Here is a 26,875-nt window from a genome sequence, read left to right as displayed (position 1 = left end):
CTAGCCCGCACAATAGTCACGTTCAGATTCATAGGATACGGAGGGGGTGGGCATGGCTGAGGGAGTACGAAGGGAAATGGTGCCAGGAGGTCTGTGGGATACCCACGTCGCCTGCCCGCTCACGTGCTACAGCAGCACTCCAAGGCTGCAAGGACAGCCTGCCCTTGTCACTCATTCCAAACCACAGCTGGATGGGGGTGGGGCCAGGTCTCTGGACTCCAGATGCATTCCCTTCTCCTGGGCCCCCCCGAAGCAAGCAGAGGCTCTCCTTCCACTTCCGCTGGACCTTTAGGCCAGGAGAGAAAACTAGAAAAGTGCCCAGAAGGTCAGAACAGCAGAGAGAGCAGCTCCTAGGGACTTGGTAGTCCCTGGAGGGCTTGCCAAAGGAAATACAGCCCTGACCCCTGGCCACATGGTCCCCCACCTGCCAGCACCTCCCCAGACCCAGCCAGCTTGTGACTAAGAGAAAACAAACAACTCCACTGATGCAATTAGGAAAATGTTATTTTTCAAGCGCTGCCAGTTCCTGGAGGTTGAATCTATGACCTGAGAAACACAAGAGTGTTGTCACTGGCAGCCATGGCCTGGGACAGTCACTGAGCATCCCATCTCCAGAGGGAGGGAGTACTCACACTTACCTTCAGGCTGATAGTGGTGGGGGTGGTGGCAGAGGACACACACTCTTCCCAACTTGAGAAATGAGGGAGTCCAACCCTTGCCTGAAGCGAATGTTCCCCTCATCTTCTGCCCTCATGCCAATCACTCAGCCTGTGACCCTCTTTGGACAAACACAGGACAAACCCTTTCCCCTCAGTCCTTATTTAGAGGAACTTGAACGGGCCCAGGAGACAGTATGTGCCTGTGAAGCCTGGCTGCCTTCTTAGCTAACCCAAGCAGGGGCACTGCTTAGTCTGATAATTGTGGGTTAGGCATTCCACCTCCTGCATCCTACCATGGGCTGCTAGAAGCGGAGACTGAGAATAGCCTGGGGCTGAGGCTCTCAGTCACAAGAAGCTCGGGAATCTGGTTAGGACCACAGCCCCCACTTGTGCCAAGGTCCACAGTTTCATCACTGCATGGCTGCAGTGGTCTGAACCTGTGCTCTCTTGGTACATGTAAGTTGCTTACTGAGTCCAATGTTGTAGGTTGTGGTTTCTACAGGTAGTTAGAGGTTCTCGGGCTTCAGGATAGATGTGCCCAGCCTGCTGCCCCAGGAGGTGGGGAACAGGAGCCTGGGAGACTCTGATGGCCACTCTCCAGGTGTTGTGTATCGTGAGTGCAGCTGGATGTGGCTTTGGAGGGAGAGGAAGACAGGAAAGGGCAAAGGGTGGGAGGGCTGCTGGCCAGTGGGGCTGAGACCCTCCTGGTGCACATAGCTGCCCCACCCCATGCTCTCTCCATGTCACTACAGTGACTCCCATGATTGGGGTAGGAGTCTATGGAAGCCCGGAGTCATGGATCTCATCTGTTCTGACTGGTGGCCCTAGAGGGTCTCTTCTTAAACTGCCTCTTGCCTCCAAGTAGTGAAAGGCTGAGAGGAGGGCTTGAGGGTGGAGATGCGGGCTCCAGAACCTGAAGAAAGCTGAGCAACTGGCCTTGGAGCCGACTGTGGAGGCGGGGAGGCTTGCCTGGCCCAGGTCCAGGGAAGAGGAGGGCTCCCATGCCAACCCAAGGAAAACCAGGGACCTTCGTAAAGGCTGTTCTAGAGTTAGCCATGACCACTCCCATCTCCAAACCTCCACACATCCTGGGGCGGCAGGAAAAGAGCTTCGTGCAGGGCCCAAAGGACCCGGAAGGCGCCCCGCCCCTTCATAGCCCCGCCCTCAGCCCCGCCCCTGCAGGTGCTTGTCCCGCCCCCCCGGGGGGTCGCGGAGGCCCTGAAGCAGCTGGCGGGGGTCGGCGCGCGTCCGGCGAGGGTGCGAGCAGTGAGGGGGTGCTGCCGTGTGCGGGCAGGCGGCCCTGAGCGGGGAAAGTCAGCCGCGGGGTCGTGCTCCTGGACGCCGCCAGTCTCAACAATGACCGACCGGGACACGGAGGTGCTGCCCTTGCCGCCACGGTACCGATTCCGTGACCTGCTTCTGGGCGACCAGTCATTCCCGAACGATGATAGGTAAGTGTCGGAGCTGTCCGAGGTGCTGAGCCCCGCATGCACCCCCACCCACGCCCAACCCTCACCGCCGCAGCGCCCTTCAACTTTCCCGGATTCCCTGGCGAGAAGTTTTGGGTGGGCTGGGATTCGGGGCGCATCTCCCTGCAGGGGCCTGGAGCGGGATGCGGATTCCGGTGCTGGCTGGCTGCGAGGCTAAACTGCGCGGGGTGGCGGGGTGGAGGGAGTAGAGTAGGGAGCTAGCTCTGTCTCCCCGTGCGCACCCTCTCTTAGCCCCAACCTCAGCGCACCAGTGATTTGGGGACCAGCCAGAACCGGATCCGCTAGGGCCACGGAACCCCGCAGCCAGGCAGGCAGTCACCGGGGGTCAGCGTCCTTCAGAATTCCTTTTCAGCGTGGTCACATTTTCAGAGTGAAGGTGTTATGACGTCCCCATCACCTCAAACTCCCCTCTGTGCTTTCAGCAGGGATCAACAGAATGAACCTATGGGAATAACTCATAAGTGAAGGGACTTGGCAAGAAGCCAGAAAGAAATATCTTTCTGCCTTTTCCACCAAATAACCGTCTTGGGTAAACACTAGTGTTCTCTCTGTCAGCCTCAGGGGAGGCGCTTTCACACCAGCAAGGGAAGATGGTGAAGGACTCTGGCAGACTGGAGAAGGCTGGCTTGAGAGGAGAAGGCTTATGATCAGGAACCTCTGTGTGTCACCTTCCCAAGGCTATGTCACCCCCACCCCTGGACTGGGAAGCAGTTTCCCCCAAACAATGCAATTACTTGAGTTAGAACAGAAAGTACATGAGCCTGCAAATTGTCAGGACACACACTGAGCTCTTAAAACAACCAACTGCTGAAATCGCTGGGAAAGAAATCGCTCTTGTGAGTAGGTCAGGGGGTGGGGACTGTGCGTACAGAGCTGGAGCGCATGTGAAGAACAATCTGGATGGCCAGTGGCTGTGCCTACTGCAAACTATATCCTACCAGACCCCCCCGTGTGTGTGTGTGTGTGTGTGTGTGTGTGTGTGTGTGTGTGTGTGTGTGTGTGTGTGTGTGTGTTCCAAGTCCTCACTGACTAGAACCAAGCAGTCTGGGTCCTGTGCAGGCATGTTTGCTCATTTGTCTTCTGCTATGTAGTGGGGACTTGCTTTGATGCGCTATCCTCCTGCCTCAGCATCTCAAGTTTAATTGTGTGCCCCTGCTCCCGGTTTCCAGGTGTTTTTACATTGTGTGCTTTTGTCTTTTGAGCCAAGTGCTACAGTAACAAATGAGCCTGTCCAAGAAGGAAGCTGGCGGTGGTCTAGTCAGCAGTGTCTGCTCAGACAGTGGGAGAGATGGTTGTCTTGGTCCTGTCATCTGTGGGTGGAGACTCTTGCCCTGATGGTACTCTCACAGGGCAGGGCAGGGCAGGGGCTTTTGTGGGTCCAGTTTCCTGTGCTATCCAGTCAGCGCCCCCTCCCTCATGGGTGCCTACCCCCCTGGGGTTGGATGAATTCCGGAAAATAGCAGCTGTGGAAGATTCTCCCAGTGCTGGGTAAGAAACAGCATCTGTCTCCCTGAAGTGCCTGGGGCCTGATTGGATAGATGCCAGTGACTGTGGTTGAAAGACTGTGTGCCTCCCTTTCCAGGCATGGTACTGAAGGTTTTTGTTGTCAGCCGTGGGGTGGCAGTCACAGTCTGCCTGGCAACAATCATCTTCTGCCCCCAAGGGAGTGAAAAACTGCTATCAGGTCCATGGCACTTTGTTCAGTACTTTTAATGTAAACTATATGAAACATAAATTTTAAAACAGTAAAACCGAGCATAACCAAAGCTAGCTCAGCCCTTGACTCTCAGAAACCAGGACATGGCCATCATTCTGAAAGATCTCCCTCGCCTTCCAAGTCACCCACTTAGTTCTAACCCCAGCTCTGTCCTGTGGGGCTGCTTTAGTATTGGCTGCGGAGAGCGGATGAGCCTGACCTCTCACGACCTCCAGACTCTTAGCTCCCAGGTCCTCATCACGGGCAGGCGATACAGAGATCACGGGTGGGCTGAGATCTGCCCCAGAGCACCTGTGCCCTGTGTTGTACGTAGACCCAGCTCTGTGCACAGACTTCAACCTAAGGGTGTGAGGACGGGTGCTGGGAGGTCCCTCCTGCTGGCCCGGTAGTCCTGCCATCACTCCCACTTGAAGAGCCTTGTCCCTTCTCTCCTCACCCCCATGCCTGTCCCCTCTTCCTTCTGCGCCATGACTGGTTCTCAAAGTGAGGGGTAGGACTGGAGCACTTCACAAGTATGATGATGGCCCAGGCAATTGTGCCATGTATCTCGGAGAGCTTAGTCTGGGGTACGAAGGAAGGGCAGGCTCCATCTGCCCTACCTGCTCTTAGTTCTCTGGAGTAGTAGGTTAGGGTCCTGAGATGCGGTCTTAGGCTGCAGATGATGAGTTCTTGTGCCAGAATGGTACAGCAGAGGGCCTCCAGGGCCCAGGGCAGTGGTCTCAGTGAGGGGGCATCTGGGGTAAGTTTGAGATGCCCCAGCACAAGACAGGTGCAGCTTAGAGGTTTAGCCTCACCCCACTCTCCCAACCCCTAGTCTCGCCCCATAGCTAGTTCTGCAGGGCAAACGTTGGGGGAGCTGCCCCCCAATTCTTGGCAGGCTATAAGCAGGCAAGAAGGGCCTTGTGGGTTTCCTGTTCTTCAGGGGAATAAAGCCACTGGTGGTGAGTGACTGCAGCCTCGGAGGCCTTGGAAGGGAGGTGCTCAGCCACCCACATTGGCAACTGAGGCTGCACTGCCAGCCTGACCACTCCCGAGGATACTGAGTACTGCACACGGCCCATGAAGGCCAAGGTTGAGATCTCACCCACATTGGGAGCCCATGTAGCCCTGGGTAAACTCTCACCTTCTGAACTGAGTCTGAGTCCTGAGCTCTTCTGGGGAGCAGCAGTCAGAGGGAGCTCAGTGGATCCTGTCACACCCAAGGTTTAGGCCTCTGCTCCTTATGACATCTTACTGTTCCAGCTCCAGGCATCCAGGGCATCTTAAGGAAGTTAGGTGCTCTCTTCATCCAGAACTGCCCCTGCTAGTTCCTGGTCTGGGGGACAGTCTCATATCCTCCCTCTGAATGGATGCAGACCCCTGAGAGGTTGACACAAGAAGCCTCAGGCTGTGATGTTGTAGGAGTATCTGAATCTCAGAGTCTTGTCCACCATCTGTAAGAGGAAACCCAGGTTTCAGCACCACACTGGGGCTTTGTCAGCAATACAGGGCACTGCCTGGCTGCTCAGAATAGCCAACATGGGGAGGTGACCACTGGCTAGGCTCCAGGCAGGTGAGCACAGGTTTGTCCCTGGATTAGCCTGCTTGGTTCAAGCCTTTTCCTACCCTGCCAGGATCTGAAGTGGGTCAAGTCGCTCTTTGGGGACTGCGCTGGATCCTTCTGGTGAGATGCAGGTCCTCCTCCACCCAGGTCTCCAAGCTGAGAGATCCAGGAAGGGTGTCTCAAGGGATAGCCCTGCACTCAGAATCAACCTCTCACTGCGCTTGTTAATGACGGTAGAGTTGGGCTGGGCAGTGCTGCTGATGGAGTGGGCTGAGCTGGGTATGGAGAAATTCACTAGGATCATCAGGATGCCTGGCAAGTTCCTTGTTTAGCTGGATGCCCACTAAGTGCCCTCCCCACTCTCTCTTGGATGAGCTTGCCCTTGGGGTCAGAGCCTGGATCCACATCCCAACCACCCCCACACCTTCCCACTCCAGTCCCTGTCCCTACCCTCATCATATTTCTGCTTCTTCCACTGGGTACCACCATTCTGAACCAGAGCCATCAGGCTCTGCCTCTGCTGGGCAGCCCTGCTTGCACCGTTCTTTGGACATTCATTCCAGGACAAGTAGCTGCACCCCAGGGCACTGGAACCAGAGTTTGTGCATCAAGTCCGCAAGGGCAGCTCTAGGGTGGCGGGAGGGATTAGGGGCACCATTGCTTCTCCTTTGGGGTTTCTTGGGCCCTAACTGGGAGCCCTTGTGGCTCCCAGGTTAACCCACATAAGAGGAACGGTTATCAGTATCTGAAATGGGAAGGGAGCTGCCAGGATAGAGGGCGTGGCCTGGCTTGAGCCAAAGTAATGGTGAGTGGGATATGGAGGCCATGGCTGGCCAAGAGTCTAGGAGGACAGAAAGGGTTCAAGAAGGACAGGGATCCACTGATGATGAGAACTGAGGCAGCAGGCCTCATCAGGACAAGAAGGGCTGGAGCACAGGCTCAGAGACTGTATCCTCCTGGGCTGGGAACCCTAGAAAGGCCTGGAGCACCCCCACCATGCTCTAGGCTTGAGCTACCCAGTCAGTTGGAGCCTCATGCCTGCTGAAAGCAGGCTTCAAGGGAACTGATTGGACAGGAGACGGGAGTGGTCACTGCGGGAGACGGAGCAGGGCTGGTGATAGCCCTGCCTGGTGGGATCAGAGTGCAGAAACAGAGTGACCCTGGAGTGAGGGAAGTGCTTCTGCTCCACTGGCTGGCACTGGGTTTCTATCCTTTGTTCCTGCCCAAGGCTTCTGAGCCCAGGGAATCACCAGGTGGTGCTGCCTCCCATGGGGATTTACATTTAAAACGCCATCTGGGTGCTTCCCTGGCTCTGCACAGGCTTGACTGATGGGCAGGCCAGGCCTGCTGCTGGTGCCCTGACTTTCTCTGCTCCCTCCTCTGGGCTGGGGTGTCATCTGAGTCAGAAGGGCCGGATCCCAGGGTTCCCAAAGCTAAGCCTGGATGTCAGTGTGCATTCCATCCTTCCAGGCCCTGTGATACCCCCTTGAGCCTCCTATACAATTGGATCAAGTCCTGGTTTGAGCAGGAAGTATGAGGATAAGGTCTGTAAGGTTCTGGAATGTTTCAGGTACTCTCGGGTGTCCCGAGTAAGATACAGGTTGAGACTTTTCTGGCATCAGGTTTCCTCAGCTGTACATGGGGATGGGGGTTGCTCCAGGCTCCACACTTAGCTACACAGGTGCTCACCTGCTCTGTCCCCTGGGGTCCATAATAAGTAACAGAGCCTGGGAGGTGATTCCTGGAGCATAATAAAGGTCAGAGATATAGAGTTGTGGTCCCAGGGTTAGTGACACCACCATCCTTCTGGTATCCCTGCCTGGTCATGGGCTCTGAGACTTGGATCACCACCCCAGAGCTTGGGACCTGAAGGCCACAAACAAGAAGGGCCAACAGATGGTTTAGAATAAAGGGACTAGAACACAGGGGAAACGAGAGGTGTCAATACAGAGTACATCTGTGAGCTAAGAGAGCATGGTCATCACCTCATGGGGTTATGGGTGCAGAGGAGCACCCTGGGGCCCAGGTCCCCATTCATATAAGACAGCTCTTCTCACCACCTAAGACGTACATCAGAAGTAGACTAGTAAGGTTCTGTGCCCATGCTTTGATGCCCAGAGACACCCTGAGAAGATGAATCTGGCATCTCCAGGGGATGAATGCCTCATCTCATCCTCTGAGCCAACACAGCTAGACACATTGCTTGGCCCGCTAAGCCATGCTCTATGCCCACATCCTAGTGACTCGCTTGCATGACTCAAAATTAGATTCCTCCTGAATTAGCATAAAGCAGAACCCAGAGGGGTGGTGTGGGGGTGGTGTGGGGGTGGTGTGGGGGTGGTGTGGGGGTGGTATGGTCCTCTGTGGAGTCACCCAGAGACCATGATTAGTTGGGAGAGGGACATTGCCATTTCTGGGGATTCCCATTCACCTCTTATAGCCTGCTGTATGTGCCCTCTGAGCTTCTCCATTTGAATGTGGGCAGGAGGGCGCCTTGATCTTTGTCTTTGTCAGCTGTGGGCAGTCACGAACAGTCACTGAATATTCCTCAAAGGCAGCTTCCAGCACAAACAATTGGAGGCCAGAAATGTCTGTCAGGTGTTGGTCGGTAGGGTTCTTAGAGTGGGTTGACTGTGCTCAAAAGTATCCTCAGGCTTCTCTCCCTACAAGGGCGCTAGTCCTGGAATGAGGCTCATTTTTTTTTTATTAATATTTTTTTTATTTTCCATTTTAAATTTAGATAAGAAACAAGGTTGCTTCACAAGTCAGTACGAGGTCCCTCTCCCTTTCCCTCCCCTCCTCCCGTGCCCTCCCCCCATCCCCTCCCCCGTTATCCCCTCATTCCCCCAGGGAGGGTGAGGCCCTCCATGGGGGTGTCCATAGTCTGTCATTTCATATAGGGCAGGGCCTAGACCCTTCCCCAAGAGTTCAGGGTGAGAGTGCACCTCACATTGTTCTATGGGAGTCCAGAGACCATGTGTATACTTGGGATGGGTACTGATCTGCTGTCCAAGGCTCAATAGATTACCTAGGCCTCCTCACTGACACCCAGATTCAGGGGGTCTTGATCAGTCCCATGCTGGATTCCCAGGCTGATGCCTGGGATTCAAGAGTTAACCTTTGTCTGGTCAGCTGTTTCTGGGGGGTTCAACCAGCCCAGTCTTAGTCCCTTTGATCATCAGTCCTCCCTCTCTGATACTGGCTTTCTTGAGTTCAGCTCAGTACTTAACCAGCCAGTAAATGAAGTTTCTGTTTCCCAGACTCTTTGGCCATAGGATTGTAGGTTGGCACTCCCCAGATCTATGTCTAAAATCCATATATGAGAGAGGAGGCTCATTTTAAGACCTCACTCAACCCCAATTGCTCCTACACCATCCTACTAGGAGTGGGGGCTTCGGTACAGGAAATTAGGAAGGCACAAGTCAGTCCCTTGTATGTCTGGCTCTGCAAAAAGCCTAATGGGAACCTCTCAAGGGACTGTGGCTTCAAAGTCTTTGATTTCAAGGCTTGTGCCAGGTCCTCTTGATCCCTAGAGAGAACCTCTGCCTGAATTCCCTCCCCCACTGTAGCACTCATAGGTGCCCAACGTGCTGGCCCAATACTAACCTTTAATCAGCCACGCACATCTGTAACACGGGGGAGATGGCTCCCTTGGTAATGTGCTTGTCTTGCAAGTGTGAGGACCTGAGATCAACCCTTAGAAACCACATAAAAAAGAGGTGTGATCGCTGGTTCTTGTTGTCCCAATACTGGGAAGCAGAAACAGGGGTTCTCTGGCCAGACAGTCTAGCCTAATTCGTGAACTCCAAGCCAGTGAGTGACCCTGTCACAAAGGTGGAACAGCGAATTGTTCCTGAATATGACGCCAAAGGGCTGTCTGACTCTACACACATGTGCTTACACATGTATGTACACACAACGCGCGCGCGCACACACACACACACACACACACACGGTTGCAAGCACTCATGTGAGCAGCAACTTCTCAGGCTTCTCAGACACGTGGTCACCAGTGAGGGACAGGCTCTTAGACATGGACATTGCTGGGGTCACATAGCTGACCAGGATGACCTGGGTAGGATGGGTGAAGGTGCTTTAAGACAGGCTGAGGACTTACATGGGACTCTTCATCACTCTGTGCTGGGCAGGGAAGCCACCAACTAGCAAGTCCAGGCAAATCCCAGCTCAGCAGAGTCCAGGGTACTGCCCCTGGGCCTCGAGTCCCATGGAGTGCTTGGACACTAAGAGACAGAGAACTTCCTGGGAACAGAACCCATCTCAGCGACTGCATGGTGAGGTTCTGAGCCCAGAAGTTCCCTTACCCAGCTTTTGCTGCTTTAGATACGGGCACAGCTACACCTTCAGGGTCTGGTCCATGAGGGTTCTACCTCTCCATCCACCCCCCTCAGCAAGAGCCACTTGGCTCCCCCAGGAAGATAGAGCTCTCTTGCCCCTCAGGGCCCTGGCAGACTCGACACAAAGGCCTCATTCTGTCCCACTGTCAACTTGATTAATTTGCATAGGCCCAGCTTGGGAAAGAGAGCTGGATCTATGTCTCCATACTCTTAAGGCTGTAATGTTCTCAGAGAAAGATGTGGCAACGGACTAGGCAGTTACCACCCCCAGGTACCAAATTTGTTTCTGCCCTCCCAGGCTTCAGATCAATAACTGCAAGGTATCCACCCCCTTCCCTGCAGTATCCCTGTGACACCCAGCTTGCCTCACACCCACCTGCATCCTTTTGGCAGGAGACAGGCCCTCTGGAGAGTCAAGGAGCACCCATATAGCTAACGGGTCTGCCTGTGACCCTTTCCCAGGTCAATGAACAAAAACCTTCAAAACACGTCCATAGCCAGTTCCTGGAACCAGACAGGGTTGGCTCTGCCTTCCTGGGGTCCCTGACTGTCATGAAAGCAGGTTTGTGCCCATTTCATCCTATGAGCACTCAGCCTGCTGACACTTGGTCTCAAGGTTCATGAAACCTTGAATTGGCCATACCTGGCTCTGACCCACAGAACCAAGATGATAGTGTGTGCTGCTCCCAGTTGTGAGCACAGTAGCTAAATGGCAACCTCTGGCCAAGTGTGATGTTTTCTGGCTGCAAGTGTCTGGTAACCTCTTCACAGAGGGGTTGGGGTAGGGGTAAGGGGGGTCAGCTTCTTCTCTAGCTATGTATTCTCCGTTAAGTGGACTCTGGGTCTGAGGCCCGTAGACCAAACGTGCCTGATGTTGGCACCATTGTGATTTGTATGTTGCTCTGGGCTCGGGTACCCCACTAGAATCAGCCAGATGGCAGTTAGTTACAATCCTCTTCTATCCACACAAGTTCACTATAAGAGTCAGGTCCTCTTCCGTGCACCAAGGACTTTGGGCCCCTTGTAAATGTCCCCACCCATCCTGACATTCCCTCAGGATCTGGGCTATATGCTTCCTTCCTTTTTCTTTTTCTTTTCATTTTTCTTTCTTTTGAAACAGGGTTTCTCTGTGTATCTCTGGCTGTCCTAGAACTCCCTCTGTAGACCAGGCTGGCCTTGAACTCAGAGATCCACCTGCCTCTGTCTCCCGAGGACTGGGATTAAAGGCGTGCACCACCACTCCCTGTGCCTTCTTATTTCTTGATTTACTCACCTCAACCTCAATCTAAAAGTGTTACTTGATTCAGGGAGGGCTAGTTGGGCACCCAAAAATATAGTTCCTTCCAAAGACACCCCCCACTTTTCAATTGCTAACTGTACTGGCTGGTTTTGTGGTGACTTGACACAAGCTAGAGTCATCAGAGAGCAAGGAGCCTCAGCTGAGGAAAGGCCTCCATGAGATCCAGCTGTAAGACATTTTCTCAATTAGTGATCAACTGGGGAGGGCCCAGCCCATTGTGGATGATGCCATCACTGGGTTGGTGATCCTGGATTCTATAAGGAAGTGGGCTGAATAAACTTGAGGAAGAGCCAGTAAAAGCAGCACCCTCCATGGCTTCTGCATCAGCTCCTGCCTCCAAGTTCCTGCCCTGCTTGAGTTCCTGTCCTGACTTCCTTCAGTGATGAACAGTGATGTGATAAATCACATAATCTCTTTCTTCCCCAGCTTCCATTTTGGTCTTAGTGTTTCCGTTACAGCAATAGAAACCCTGATTAAGACTCTAGCTCTCAAGTAAGGAAGTTTAATGCGATCCCCCTCAATGACAGAGATAGCTCCTGTATCCTCTCTGAGAATCCTGGAGTTATGTTTACTTGCCATGTGTGACACCTTGTGTTAATATCACCGTGCTGATCCTGAGGTCCTGTGACCATATACTGCAGAAGACACTTCACTAGTGGGATTAAGAGCCTTGTGAGATGGCCTTTAGGGTTCTCTAGGCGGCCTGATACCATCTAGGGTCTCCTAACGGAGAGACAAGAGAACCAGAACAGAGTCAGATGTTAATGTGATAATGGAAATGAAGGGGGTCAGAGACCCCACACTGAGAAACATGCATGGCCACTAGAAGCTGGAAAAGGCAAGAGTTGCCTTGCTGACAGATGTGGAGGCTATGGGACTCCTGAGGCTAGAGCTGTGAGATTCATACATGTTGTTTGCAGTCAATGAGTTTCATACATGTTGTTTTCAGTCGATGAGTTTCCAGTCTAGAAGCCACAGGAAACCTTTGTAACCTATATCAGTGATTGTCCCCTCTGATTCTCAGGTGTCCTGACTCTTGAACCCTTCCAGTTGGCCTCCTTCTAACCTTGATGTACCTTCCCCATCTTGTGTCCACAGACGTCCTTTGTTTGTCCTTCAAGTTCAGTGGCTGAAGAGGATGAGTATCTGAGTGTTCTTATTTTCGTGGAATTCAGTACATAGCTCTTCCCTCCCTCCATAGTATGTTTCTAAATGCTAAGTATATTTTAAACACTTGAGGCCTATTGGGGATTCTACCCAGGGGTCCAAAGACCTGTTGGGACAGTGTTCTCCACTCTCAGATGCCTAGATTAGTGTCTGCCTCTGCCGTGTGATCAGAACCATCTGCTTAGTTAGTAACTCCATTTCCAGCAATCTCTTTGGATTCAATGTGATTCGCTCTCTAATCTTGGGATGATGCCTGGGCTTTAAACTCTCTCTCTCTACCTCGGTGTATGGAGATAAGCATACTTATCTGTTCTTTTGTTGAACCTTCTGCTCAGTGAGCTAAGCAGTGCTTCCAACCCTAATGGCCAGTTTCCTTCAGGCCTGGGCTTGGGTTTTGCTGACAGCCAGGCTTTCTGTCTTTGCAGTCCTTTCTCTCACTCATACAGTACACAGTCACACTGCTGTGCAGCTGCTGTCCATCCCCATTAACACTGACTCTGTAGCCCCAGTCCCTGACACACACCTTCTACTGCCTGTCTTTATGGAGCCAAGGACTCTGGGGTCTTCATATGAATGGAGTACCACAGGACCTGTCCTTTTCTGAGTAGCTTGTTTCTCAGCACATCTGTCTCTGCGGTAGCGTGTGGCAGACTTCCTCCCTGCTGAGGCTGAGGGGTGTTCTTTCTCATGACCTGATCCATGGCATAGACACGGGGGCTCTCCCACCTCTTGGCTTTTATGCAGCCACACCATTTTTGTTCCTTCTCCTCACCCTGTATATGACCACACTGCCTTTCCGGAACCCCAGAGGTAGGAAGAGGAAGGGCTACGTGTGCCCGGCTCTGAACCTGCCCTTCTTTTTAGACCTTATGTAATATGCTTGCCTGGGGTATCTAGGGCATCCGGCTGTGCATGCCCTAGGGTTCCATGCCCCTTCTTTGGGGAAAGTCTGAGGGGGAATGACCTTATTAAGAGGTTCCGGAAAAAAAAGAGGTTCAGATAGCTCCCCAGCTAGACAACAATGCAAGTCAGGGCAGCAACTTGCTGTCACCCATCTACTACCAGGGAACTGAGGGAAGAATCCTCAGGATTTATAGTTGACCCAGTTTAGCCTAAAATGGTAGCCAAGGTAAAGGAGCCAAACCTTTAAGGGTTATTTTTCTCTCAAGCAGGGCATCGGCATGCATGCCATGTTCTTGTACACTGCTCTTACTTGGGATTTCTCCCATAGACTTAGGTGACATCTTAGCTGGGTATAGTAGTCCTTGGCTCCCTTTCCTTTTCTTCAGTACTTGATCTCTCTGGAATTGTCATCTCTCATTCATAGTACCCTGCTTTCTGACAGTGTTTTGTGGATATCTGTGATACTGGGGTACTCTGTCCTGGCTTGAGTCTCAGGAACTGAATTCTGTCCCTTCCTTCCTTCCTTTCTTCCTTCCTTTCTTTCTGTTTCTTTGTGCCTTTCAAGACAGGGTCTCTCTGTGTAACTCTGTAGACCAGGCTGGCTTCAAACTCAAAGAACTCCACCTGCCTCTGCCTACCGAGTGCTGGGATTAAAGGCAGGATTCTGTCCTTTTCTACATTGGTTTATCTACCTGGTTCTGGAAGGCCACCCTCCCACGTGGTTGTTACATCGCCTGCCCCTGCACACTTCACCCACAGGGAGCAACTCAAGTTGGCTTGGAGCTTTAAATTCTTTCATGTAAGGCCACTTGAAATGTCATCTGTATCCTGGTGTTCCTAAAAAAATGGGATCATTTATTCCTTGGTTTCTATGACATTCATCCCACAGAGCCTCAGAGCTCCAGACTGTCCAAACCTGGCACATGGTACCCATCTTCTCTTCTTTGCCTCACTTCAGACCGGGTTCCCTGACAACTGAACACTCTCCCCTATGCCCAGATGCCAAGGAATGTGGGTCTGCTACTCTTCCCGCATAAGAAACAGCACTGGACCCTGGAACCAGAGGTGATAATTGTGCTTAAAATATACCTGCTCTGGTCCATGGATTTAGCAACAAGTAGAGCAGGTCCTCCCTACCTACCTCAGATTCCCTGCCATCACCAAGAGGTTCTTCACATACATCAGTTCTAAGTCATGCCAGGTGAAACGTTATCTGTTATCAGATTCTAATCAGGGAGTTTGATGGACACATGAAGAAGATCCACTGTCCTCTGAGAAAACAAGCACAGAGCATCCACTACAGAGGTGCCACACATGCTGGGGCAAGCAGCTAGGCATCTGTCCTCCTGTGCTCTGCAGATATGGTGGTCCGCATGTGACTTACTGCCGCTGCTCAGCAATGCAAGTGCGTTCTCTCAAACAGGGAGTCCTCATCCCCGACATTCGTACAGCCCTCTACCCCTGCTTCTGGGTGACCATAAGTGCACGCAAGTCCTTCCAGCAGTGTGCAGCTTATCCCGGGTTATGCTGTCTCTTAGTTCGATTCACACACATCACTGTGAGTCATCCCACAACATGCCCTTGGGGAGTTTCATGGTCCCCTCTTGGGTCGCTGGGAGGGGCAAAGGGGCACTTGGGGGGTACAAATACATCATCCTTCTAGGGCCAGCATGAGCTGTCATGAAGTGCAGTCAGGGGATGCTCACAGGAATATTTTCTCAGACACTGAGGGCTGGTTTTATGAGGACTTGGAGCTGGAGCAGATAATTGGAAGAGCCAGCAAGACAATATTTTTTTTTACACAAAGACAATCTTATTCTCATTTAAAGGGAAAACTGCTGGGCAGGCAAGCTGTAAAAATCCCCAGATGTTGTCAGGGGACGAAAGCAGAGGAGAGAAGGGGAGAAGTCATGCTATTTAAGGGGGCATGGGGTTCAGACACATGGCTGACAAGAAACTATGTGGTGAGGACAGAGGCTTTAGTGAAAGAGTAAGGAAGCCCATAATATTGGGGGAAAGCCCAAAGGGATAAGGAAGCCGTGCTTAGAAGAGAGAAAGAAATAAAGGAAAAACTACATTTTTCTGGATAATTTAGAATAGCAGGCCAACTTATGGCCCCACAAGGCTGCTGTCCCAAGCCTCTGTACTAGTTGAGAACAGGATTCTGGGAAGAAAATGTACAGTATCTCATTAAGGAGTTAATTATTCCACCTGTCTCTTCTGCATGGCTTAAGGTGAGCCCATCTTCGTGGGTGTGGCCCCTTAGCAGTCATTTCTCAAGCACAGTGGTGGGTCAGGGTATGGATACTCTGATGAAGCTGTGCCTCGGTTTCCCTCAGCAGTCCGGTCCACTGACCCTCAAGGTTTCTCTCTACCAGAGGCAGACAGTGCAGCCGTGCCCCCCAAAGGACTGGATGCCCTGAGTTGTTTTGTTTTGCCAGGGTACATGGAGGCCCAGCAAGACCAAGGATGGATGGTCCATCCAATAGCGAAGGGATTCAAGGAGTAAATAGCAACCCCCCCCCATTTTGTGAGGTCTGTGACGTAAGTTTGTGGTGGACAAGGAGCCCCTGGAGCTGTAGCAGATGTTCAGGACCAGAGGGGCTCCTGTACCCAGCCAGGGGTCAGACAGTCAGACTTCCCAGCATAGACTCCCATCCTCTGTAACCCACCTGTCACCTGGCTGAGTCACCTGCAGCCTCCGCTGTGAAAGGGCTGGGCTAGAAAAACCCTGTCACGTGGCTACAGAGGTATCTCTGAACCAGCCAGTTCTCCCCCGCTCTGCTCCTCCTTATTGCTTCAGTTTAGTGGGGGAAGGCACTCCACCCCACAGATGTTTGTCTGTTCTTGCGAGGTGCGCACAGGTGCATGTGTACGCATGCATGTGTCTGTGGAGGCTGGACGTCAGCCTTGGTGTCTTCCTCAGGCACTTTCCCTTGGTTTTGTGTGCTTGTTTGTTGCTGTATTTGAGACGAGGTCTCTTAGTGGACTCTGGGCTGCACCAGTCTGGTGAGGCTAGCTGGCCAGCAGCCTCCAGGAATCTGCCTGTCTCTCCCCAGCTCTCTGATTTTAAGTGTGTGCTATCACGCTGTATGACTTTTTTTTAATGTATGTGCTGGGAATTGAACACAAGTCCTCATGCTTGCCTGGCAAGGACTTGAATCACTCTGAGCCACCTCCCCAGCTTCTGCTCAGGTTGTGAGGTGACACTGTGCAGGTCCCCAGGTACCTGGCACAGACAAATACCTTGTGTCTGAAGTTGCCAAACGCAAGATGGGGATTCAGTGCACTAACATTCAGCCCTCAGTGTCTGTCCTTTGTGAGCTGAACCCTGACAGCTTTGGGGCAGGACTGGAGGGTGAGGACCTTGAGTGTCTGTCTGCAGGAGGGAGGATGGGTACACACTTACCATTTCCCTTCTGACCACAGGCCTGGGCTCACTTCACTTGGTAGGGGCTGGAAGATGGGTGGGGCTCTGGGCTTCGTGCCATCCTAATAGACACACAGGAGCACCCTATGATGTGGGTGCATGCCCAGCAGATATGGCTAACTCATCTCTTCCCCAGACTTCCTCTGGGAGTGAGCTGCCAAGGGCCACATGAGCTGTCACCTGCACTATCCTTCCTGCATCCCCTCCCTTCGGCGCAGTGACTGTTGTCACCGTTACTATTACTTCTGGTATGAGTGGGGGTGGGACAACTGTACACTGGAACTCTGTCCTCCTTGAGGCATCCAGCTTGGGACAAGAGCCTGAGGCCGACCTTGGAGCACGGGGAGCAGAGACGACGCCCTCCCCACCCCGGACCATTCCACTGTGCTGCGCGTTGAGGGTGAGGAGTGCGGTGGTTGCGCCCGGCGCCGCCCCCGCCACAGCCACCCGCGCCAAGCGCTCCCGCAGGATGGCGCGGGCCAAGCTGCCGCGCTCGCCGTCCGAGGGCAAGGCGGGTCCGGGGGACACCCCAGCCGGCGCTGCAGCCCCTGAAGAGCCGCACGGGCTCAGCCCTCTGCTGCCTGCCCATGGCGGGGGCTCCGTAGGCAGCGACGTGAGCCAGAGGTAGGGACGCTTGCGGGGGTGGGAGGGAGAACCAAGACCCCGCGGGAGGGGCTTCGTATCGCTTGCATTTTATCTAGCACAGGCTCTGCTCCTGTAGCCTAGGAGGAGGGCGCCCTGGTGCCCCACCACCCCTTGACTGCAGCCTGGCCTGGGGAGACTTAGCCCCTGGCCCCTTGCTTAGGGGCTGAACCTAGGGCGCTGCAAGTATGGCCTGGGCTCTGGGCCATGTGACCCTGGCCCACACTGCTCCAGGAAGCCCCACTCGGGTGGGTTCAGCGAGGGACACTATGGAGAGGTAGGCACTTCAGAGGCGAGCAGGGGAGGCCCAGGCTACATAGGAAACTGGCTGGGGGGCAGTAAAGGCATGGGCATGTTGAACCCAAGCGTGGTTGGGCAGCCAGGATGCTTTTGCAGAAGGGAGCCTACCCTTTTCATCCTCCTGCAAGCTCCAGGCAGGATGTGGTGCCCCATTTCATGGATGAGGACACTGAGGTCTCTGCAGCAGCAAATCCCTAGCTGTCACCTGCCTGTGCCAAGAACCCTGCTGGCTGCTGTGGGGAGGGGGGTTAGGAGAGTGCAATGAATCAGACCTGGCCTGGTGTGGGCACACCGTGGGCTCAAAGCCTGTTCTGGTAGCGGTTGGGGCAGGGCTGGATGGGACCAGTCCAGGCAACTTCCTGGGCACTGGCTTTGAATATGAACAAGAGTTGGCAGGGCCTTCTGGACATGGGGAGGGTGAAAACCCTGGGTGGGGTGCCAGTGCTGGGTCAAGCCTGATGGGTTGGCAGCGGCTGGACCCAACAGATGGCTCGACTAAGGTGATCAGAGCACCCCCCCGCCTCCCTGCCTCCCCCATTTGTACCAGTTTCCTGCCTCTCACATGGGAAGGCTGATGCCACCCTGCTCCCGTTTGCCACAAGTGTCTCTTGAGGGGCCTCCCATAGCTGACCGGCAGCTCAGGGCAAGAGGATGGTTAGTGCTGCTCAAGGCCCTTCTTGGCCTCTCCCTACTCTTAGTGGACACTGTGGGCCAGTAATCCCGGAAGCTCCCTCCCTAGCCTATCTGGCCCCCAGAGAGGTGAGCTGCAGGGATGGCAACTCTGCCCAGCTTTGCCTTAGCCCAGAGTGCAATGCTTCTGTGGCCACTTCTTCTTCCAGAAAGCCCTTCCCCATCTGCACTTCCGCGTGTGGCTGCCCTTGACCCTGTAGACCACAAGCTGAGCTGCTGGCCCTTTAACACGGATGGCCTCTCTCCCTGACTTGCAGGGTCCTTGCCAGCCTCTTTCTGCAGAGCAGAGGGAAGGGAGCTGTCCACCCAAATGGGCCCAGGTGGCACCTGGGCCTCTAGCGGGCATCTGAACACCTGCTGTGATGAGCGGTTGGGAGCCAAGGCAGATCCCAGCTGAGGAGGATGGAGTAGATTAGGAATCAGGTTTTCTGATGTTTCCAGAGAAGATCATGGGCCGAGACTTGCCCTTGCCCCTGTCCTACGTCTGGGCTGCTGTCCAGGAAGTTAGAGCCTGGTGCCTCTCCACCACTGGGAAGGTATTGAGACAAAGAAAGGAGAGAAGTATCCTTATGGCCCCATGCATGTCCACAATGGTGGTGTGAGCCTGCCCACACAGTCCCTGAAGAACTGCACTTTCTCACAGATACACTGGGCCATGGTGTTAGTCCTCTCACCATGCCTTGCCCTTCTTTCTCTGTCTCCTATCGAGGGTTAGAATGGTTAGGAAATGTGAGCTGGGGAGCGGGGACTCTATTCCAAAGTTTTGGAACCCAGGAAGGGCTGGGTCATTGGTGAGTCTCTCAATGGGTCAGGTGTGTGGCCCTCCCCTGTCCTCCCTGTGGCCTCCCACCTGTCCTCCCTGTGCCCCCCAGCCCCATCTGCTTCCTCGGGGACTGGCTCAGGCAGTGAGGGATGAAAGGAGGGTGCGTGCCCAAGGAGAAGTAGCTGGAAGGCCGGGGGCTGGGGCAGAGCCTCTGCACAGGAAAGTCAGAGGCCACACATGAGCGCTGCCCACAGGGCTAGGATTGGAGGACAGCTGGAGGGGCCAGAAGACAAAGACGGTCCTAGAAATTGCCCCTGGTGGCATATGTTGGTAATCTCTGGAGGCTCCAAGTGACAGGTCACTAGTGTGTTTCATAGCAGGTAGCAGGACCAAGAGAGCGGGTATCCTGGAGTGCTGTGGTGAATGTGTTGTGGGTAAAAGGCTACAAGATGACCTAGGAGGTGAGTCCGGGGTGCGTGGAATCTCCATATCCCAGGAAGAGGAAGGGTTTGAGACTCCCACAGACACTGCCGTGGGGAGTTTCAGGGCCAAGAATCGTCTATCCTTTGACATCCCTGGGGTCTTAATATAAGGTGTAGAGGGGGGGAGCCCAAGGTGCTGGGATGGAGTGGGGGGCAGGGCCTGATGGATGGTGTAGAGGCTTGGCTTGGTCAGGGCCTGCTTCTCTTCCTGGGGTCCCAGAGAATAGCCACCTGCCTTACTGTGTGTCGTCCCCTTTGAGGCTATACCATAGAGAAACTCTCTGCCCACTGAGGGAAGACAGCAGGGGAAGGAACCTCCCATCAGAGCACAGCCCAGGAGGAAAGCCCAGGGCAAGGGCACCGGGAATCCCCTTTCCCAGTGGCACCCCATCCTGCTTTTGACTTGGCCAGGCTAGGATCACCTGTCTCCTTTTGAGCTGAGCCCGTCCTATTCTTTCACACCCATCATAGCTGCCCCAAAGCCAAGTGCCCTGAGAACTAAGACCCCTACCCCATGGCTTTGTGACCTATCCCCAGGACTTTCCAGTCCCTGTGTCTCCAACCGTCTTCCCAACGAACACATGTCTGCCTTGAGCCTGCACCCTAAGACCCCACTTGACACCTCCAGACACCATCTACTTCTCTACCATTCACGACCTCCGAAGGGACATGGCTTCACACTCTGTGACATCCAGTCTCTCAACAGCCAGCCAGACTTCGGGTCCACTCCATTCCCGGGCTCCTTCCCTGATCATCACATGTCAGTGACACCCCCCAAAAGGCTGAGGCCTTCCCGAGGCATCTTCTTAGGCTCACACGTTGCCGTGATATTCTAAGAAGTCCGCAGCCGTCAGTCCAGCTGCAGGGAGCAGAATCTCTCCCCATTCCCAGCTTCATTCACCCTAACATTCTCGGGCTCAGGAGATGATCCCATGAATCCTTCTTGCTGGGACGTCCTTGTTCTCCATGTTCAGAACCTCAGGACCATGGACCCTCCCCTGCCCCACCAAGTGGCTCCTCTGAATGGCCTTCATACAGCTCCCCTACCCCTTTCTAGGCTCCCAAGTGCCTCACTCCCTACTCTGACAGTTGGACACACCCCAGCTTTACACAGCGCACCCAAAGACCCCTCTGGGGCTTGCCTCAGTTGGTACTCTATTACTTCTGCAGTTATCAGTGTGTTCTGCTCTCTCCCCCTTCCTGGTATGCCAATCTTGAAATATACGTGGATACTGGCCTCAGGTATGGGGTCACTCTAATGAACTCAGGTTTCCTTTTGAAGCGTGTTGAGTTTGTGGGAGCTGTCATAGACTGGGAGTGGAAGCCACATAACTTGATTTTCTCAGGTTTGGGGAGTTAGATGTGAATGGGCTACTCCAAGGCCTCTCCCACATTCGGGCCATCCTCCCAGGTAGTCACAAAGTCTTCCCTCTCTCTCTCCCTCTCTGTGGTTTGAGTCTTGAACTCTTCCTACTAGTATACTAGCCAGTCTGTGTCGTTTCCACCTTAGGATCCCATTTCAGCTTAGTTTCTGCAATTTTATTCCTAATATAGTTGTTATACCCTGGGCTCCCCTATACTGTGCAGAGCTGTCCAGTCATTGCCGTACCAGTGGGGACCTTGACTCTGTGAAGCATGTGTCCAACCTTCCCCTTGTCCACCCAGGGACCAGGAGGGACCACATATTGGAATGTGAAGAAGGATCCTGACCCCACAGAGGTCCCAACATAAGTTGAACAGGATGCTGTCTGAGGTCTTCGGGGATCTCTGCTGAATATTTGTTTTCTCACCTGGAAAGCAGTTGCTTTGAGAGAGGCCCACCGAAGTCCTTGGATGGAGGGGCTGGCCCAGAACTACATGAAGTCAGCACCCAACACAGGCAGGAGCTCCAGAGCTGCTGACCCCTGCCACCCTGACTCTGAGCGCCCTTTCCATGGCAGGACAGTCTAGGGAAACCCAAGGTCAGGTTGTCTAGAGCTGGTCAGGTAGAGGAGTGCACCTCAGTCACCCAAGAAACACCAGCTCCCAATCCTGGCCTGCCCAGCTACAGGAAACCAAGAGCCAGGCCATCCAAGGTTTCCTGTGCCCAGCCGTGATCCTGTATAGGGACTACTCAGTTGTCTGCAGCTTCCTCTGTTACAGAGCTACTGGATGGGTCACTGCTGGCTGGACACAGAGTCACACTTAATGTTGAATTGGGAGAGAGAGGCAGAGCTTTGTCTCTTGGCTAAACGTAGGGCCCCACCCTAATTGTGGTTGTCACTCCCTCTGACCAGAGTGCAGAGCCTGCATGTGCCGGCATCTATGGCCTCTGTTGCTTTCTCCAGTTCTTAGGGGGTAGGCCTGGCTTCTACCTGCCTTGCATGTAAGGCTGCCTGCCCTGACACTACCCATCATGTCTGAGGCTCCGTTGGTTACAGGTGTGTGTGCTTCTGGCACACCCCAATGCTCTGGGATACTGCCCAGAGTCCTAATATGTCCTGGAGCCGCATCCACCTCCTATGCTGATGTGTCCACTCTGTCTCCAGGGTTCATGTGGAAGATTTCAGCCTGGACTCTTCCCTCTCTCAGTAAGTGCTTCACAGGGGAGGGACTGTCTCAGGGACAAACGCATCCTCATACCCCTGAGAACCAGCCCCACGGGAAAGGCTACTCTTGCCCAGTACCAAGTGTCAAGAACCAGGCAGAAACATGACAGTGTTGGTTAGCCCTTCCCAGAACCAACAGGTGCTTCTGCTCCTGGGGGCTGGGGCTGGAGACACATGATTAGTGGTCCCCTTGGGAAGAATCTGCAGACAGGAACTGGGCTCCCCAGAGGTGGATGCCCATCTAAGTCACTTGTCTATTACTGTGATGAGACACCATAGCCACAGTAACTTACAGAAGAGTCGACTGGGGAGTTGCAGTTTCAGAGGGTAGAACCCCAAGCAAGCCCCCCCTAGCCAGGAGAGTTCGTTTGAGAAGCCAGTGCCCATTTTCCCAGGCCACACTGGATCCCTTCTCTCAGTTTCCCAGGTGGAGATGAGGACCCACAGCTGGCCAGCCCAACTCCCGCTGCCTGCCCCCAGGCTCGATGGGGCTGAGACCTGGAGCATTATGGGGGGGTCTTCCTGGGGAGCTTGGCTAAGACAGCACCGAGAAGCTAGGAGAGCTGTGAGCCACACCTGGTCCTTCAAGAAGGATCTAGAGTCACAGAAGTGTGCCACAAATAGAGTTCTACCGAACTCCCCTGGGGATTATGGAGACTTGGGGTTGGCAGGGATCAGATCTCTTCCGACTTGGCAGGCCCTCTGCGGATGCAGGGAGGAACAGGTTTTAGTTGCCCTTGGCAGCCTGTTCTGGGTCCTTCTTACCTACTCACCCAAGAAGCCAGTACCATGGCTGTGTCCTCTCACTCCTCAGGAGGGTAGGTCATGTGTTTTGCTCCGGCTCAGACTGGTGGTTGGACCTGTGCCCTATCCAGTGTCTGTGGGCATGACTGGTGTGCATGTAGCCAGGCTGTGAGTTTGCAGTGTGGTACATAGAACAGTCTAGGCCTGAGGTGGCTTTCTGACTGCATTAACTTCCATCCCACACCACCCCATGAGGTGCTAGTCCTGGGCCCCATACCCATTATCTCTCACTATATCTCTCTCTGAGCTCATTCCCAAGGGACACAGTTGGATACATCTTAACTGACAAGCACTTACATCTTCTAAGTACTCCGTGATACTATGGGAAGCAGCTCCCGTCACTGTTCCCATTCCCAGTGAGGAAGCTAAGCTAAAGGCAGGTGAGAGGCGGAGCCTGATCTGTCTGGCTTCCCAGTGGGCCCTGGCTCTCAGTCCTTAGACTCTGCCTGCTGGGCCAACACAGTTTCTAGGACTCCCAGGAACTTCATAAAGGCCTTGGTTGACTGTGAGCAGGATCTGTGAGAGGTGCAGGTCATCCCCAAGCTCCCTATGCTCCTATAGGACCATGCCCTATGTCTTCATCTTCCCCTAGGGCGGACACACCTCCTGCCTTAAACACAGACTGGAGTAAAATGGATACTTTTGATCCCTGTTTTGTGTGGCACTAGAGGAAGTGAGTGGCCACAGTTTATTAAAAATTTAAAAGTGAAGGAAGACTCATTGATTTCCCGGGCATTGTAGAGCTCTGACTTCAAGGGAGCCAAGCAGGCCTTGTGACTCCTCCAGGAGAACACCTTCGGTCATAAGAGGGCACTGCCCACAAAACACCTGGGGCCATCCAAATGGGTGCTGGCAGCCTAATGGACAGCCCTTCTGGGAGGTGGCTGTGTTCTGCTCATGGGCTGTCATTAGTCGGGGTCACACTGGTTCAGGGACGATGTCATTTGTCAGGGTCAGCTTTCCAGAGCTGGGGAGGATGCCAGCAAGGGGCGGGGCTGAGGGTCACAGGTTCCTGGTTTTTCACTGAGCAGTTCAGTGGCCATGGTGGCTTCTTTTCTGATCTCAAGATGCTCCTAAGAAAATGACAAGAAGGGCAGAAGGCAGCATTGAGGGCCCAGGACCCTGGACAGTGGAGCCGGAAGTGGTCACGGGCATGGGGTGGAGGGCTGAGTGCTCAGGAATGTCCCATAAGAATGTCTAGTGAGATGGAGCAGCAGGGTGCAGGGACAGAGGGAGGGTCTCACACACACACACACACACACACACACACACACACGCATGCACATACACACACGCGCACACACATACACACGCACGCATGCACATACACACACGCGCACACACACGCACGCCCACACGCCTGTGTGTGCACTCTCATGCCCGCATGCACATGCGCTCACACGCCACAGGTGAATTTAGTTCCTACCTTCTTCTTGCCTCTTAGGGATTAAACTCATAACACATAGCACCTTACAGATACTTCATCATGTCTACACTGACACAAAATAGCAGGGAACAGCACGCCCAGCCACTGGGTGCGCACCCATGGCCAGTAGAATTTAGTGCCTTGACCTGGCAGGTGGCAGAAGCCTCCCACCACCATCCCTGATGCTCCTACATTTAGGGGTCATGGGAGTAGAGCCAAAGATAGGAGAGGGGAACCACAGTGGATCAGAAAGCCGGTGGTCTGTGCTCTCAGGGAGATAGAGAAGAGACTGCTGCCTGTTGCCTTGGCAAAGGTCTTGGTTACCTGCTGAGGGGGCTGTTGCGGGGGAGGCTGATCATGTGGGAAGACCCTTCCATCATTGATGCCTTTATCGCAGAGGGGGTGGGAGGACAGGAAAGTGATGTGTGAGCTTCATGCATGCTTATAGGATACAGGTGGTCCCTCAAGCCACCTGTCGACTTCCCTGCCCCCATCCCCGCACAGCCTGTCCACCTAGCCTCGGGCCCCTTCAGAGAGAGAGGTGCACAGCAGAGTGTACTGAGGTTCAGTGGGGACATCAGATGAAATGAAGTTCGGGAGTACAGTGGGATGTACCAGGGTACACCAGCCATTCGCGCTAGGTTGGTCCTTACAGGAAGCTTGACTTGTTGTGCAATCCAGGGTGAACCCAGTCATTGCCCTGCACCAAGCCCCAATTGTGCCTTGGTTCAAGTGAAAGGGCCAGGCCCTTGGAGCCTCGGGGCACTCTGTGACCGGCAGAGCCACTGTGACCCAGGCCACTCCCCCAGCCCACTGACAGGACACATGGCATGGCTGCTGTGCACACAGTGGTCTGAACTCACCAGGCTCTAGGGGTGGTTATTAGACTTTAAAATATATTTTATTACCTTTAATTACTTATTTGGTGTGTGCTTGTTGGGGCATGCATGTGAAGGTTGGTGTCTGTGGAATATTAGTTAAAGATGTGTTACATTTGTTTACGCTGTGGAATATTTGCTTAATGGTGCAAAGATGTGTTTCATTCTTTTATGTTGTGTTTGCTTAACTCCATGAAGCTGTGTTACTTTGCCTGTCTAAAACACCTGATTTTTCTGATAAAGAGCTGAATGGCCAATAGCTTGGCAGGAGAGAGAAATGGGCAGGGCTGGAAGGAGAGAGAATAAGTAGAAGGAGAGCATGTAAGAGGGAGAGCAAAGAGGAGCAGGAAAAGGAGGAGAGGAGGAAGCGAGGGGCCAGCCACACAGCAAGACGAGGAATAAGAAGGAAAGAAAAGACATGCAGAAATAGAAAAAGGTAAAATCCCAGAGGCAAAAAGTTGACTAAAACTTAAGACAAGCTAAGGCATTTATAAGTAATAATAAGATTCCGTGTATTTATTTGGGAACTGGGTGGTGGATCCCCCAAAAGACCAAGAGTAAAAATGAAACAAACAACAACAGCTACAGTTGGTGGACGACTTGCAGGAGTCAGTCTGTCTTTCCACTGTGTGGGACCTGGGCGTCTAACTCAGGTCGTCGGGCTTGGTGATAAATGCTGTCACTCTCTGAGCCATCTCACTGGCCTGATAGAGACTATTTAAAATGCTTCATGGGCTATTGGAATAGTCAGGCACTGACATTAGACTCTCCAACTGTCTTCACAGAGCCAGCACTGGTCAGAGGAAAGTGAATTTCAGAGCCCCCCCACCCTGGGCTTGGTGTGGCCTCCCCAGTAGACAGTAACAGTGACAAGGGAAAGACTACAGAGATCTCAGCTGACGTTTGTCTCCGTGCCTAAGAGAGGCGGCAGCTTTCTCCGTGCCTACAAACTCCTCCCAGGCAGCAAGACATGCCTGCAAGGCACACTCCACTGTCCCTCTGCCTTTCTGAGTTGTTGTGACCCTACGCTGTGCTGGGGTCCCTGGCGCTGTGTCCCACCCCGTTCCTTCCTGGGGGAGTTTCAGCCTGTGGCGGGGTGGTGGGAGGATACTGAGGTTTTACTGGTAGGAGCCACATGTCCAGGGAGCTCTGTGTTCCTCACAGTGAGCCATGGACCATTCAAGGATGCATGATTGCCCCAGTTCATAGAGGGAAACGCTGTAAGCTAACCACACCTGCTGCAGGAGCCCAGGCTGCAAACTCAGACTCCCACCATCCTTCCTATGCCAATACTAGCGTTTTCATCTCCTGCTCCTGAGTGGGACGGGTAGAGCACGGGGTTATGTCTGAAGCTTGGAGCCGCAGAGCTATACGCAGTGAGCGCATGCCTCTTCCTGGGTGTGGCAATGCAGCGTAAGTGGAGGAATCGGGCGCTCACTCGCTATTTACTCCGCGTGATCTTAGGACTTCAGGGAATGCAAGAGTGGCCATGCCTCAGAGACCGGCTTCTGTGTGCAGTGCCATGGCGGGGGGGGGGTGGAGGCCAGGTCCACAGGGTAACTAGAGGGACAGCTCATGGATGACTACTTCCTGCTGGCCCTTCTGACCATTCCTGAGATCACAATGAACATAGGCCTCAGAATACATAAAGGCCACCACACATAAAGACTGTCAGCACTGAACATCTTGGTAAGGTTTGAGCACCCAATGCCCAAAGCTCTGTGGGTGCTGCGGGCCT

General features: G+C 53.6%; 1 protein-coding gene across 10 annotated transcripts in view; it reads left to right on the top strand.

Moving 5' to 3' along the window:
- Window positions 1–1,936: 1,936 nt before the first annotated feature.
- The window catches only part of Kcnt1 (potassium sodium-activated channel subfamily T member 1), a 58,027-nt gene continuing 33,088 nt past the window's right edge, over window positions 1,937–26,875 (top strand). For 2 of the 10 annotated variants that reach the window (XR_005877107.1, XR_005877106.1), the window contains exons 1-2: window positions 17,005–17,188; window positions 21,970–22,011. Coding sequence is in view for 8 of the 10 variants with exons in the window: in XM_040745229.1 (XP_040601163.1) it covers window positions 17,034–17,188; window positions 21,970–22,011 (197 nt within the window). In the remaining 2 variants the exon portion in view is untranslated. Of the gene's footprint in view, window positions 2,111–17,004; window positions 17,189–17,319; window positions 17,484–21,969; window positions 22,012–25,618; window positions 26,551–26,875 lie in introns of those variants that run through there. The other 8 variants (XM_040745227.1, XM_040745226.1, XM_040745231.1 and 5 more) reach the window with 7 other exon arrangements.

Source organism: Mesocricetus auratus, unplaced genomic scaffold (genome assembly GCF_017639785.1).
Source record: "Mesocricetus auratus isolate SY011 unplaced genomic scaffold, BCM_Maur_2.0 Super-Scaffold_100004, whole genome shotgun sequence".
Lineage (NCBI taxonomy): Eukaryota > Metazoa > Chordata > Mammalia > Rodentia > Cricetidae > Mesocricetus > Mesocricetus auratus.
The sequence above is the reverse complement of the archived record's forward strand: the minus strand, read 5'-3'. Positions and strand labels throughout refer to the sequence as shown.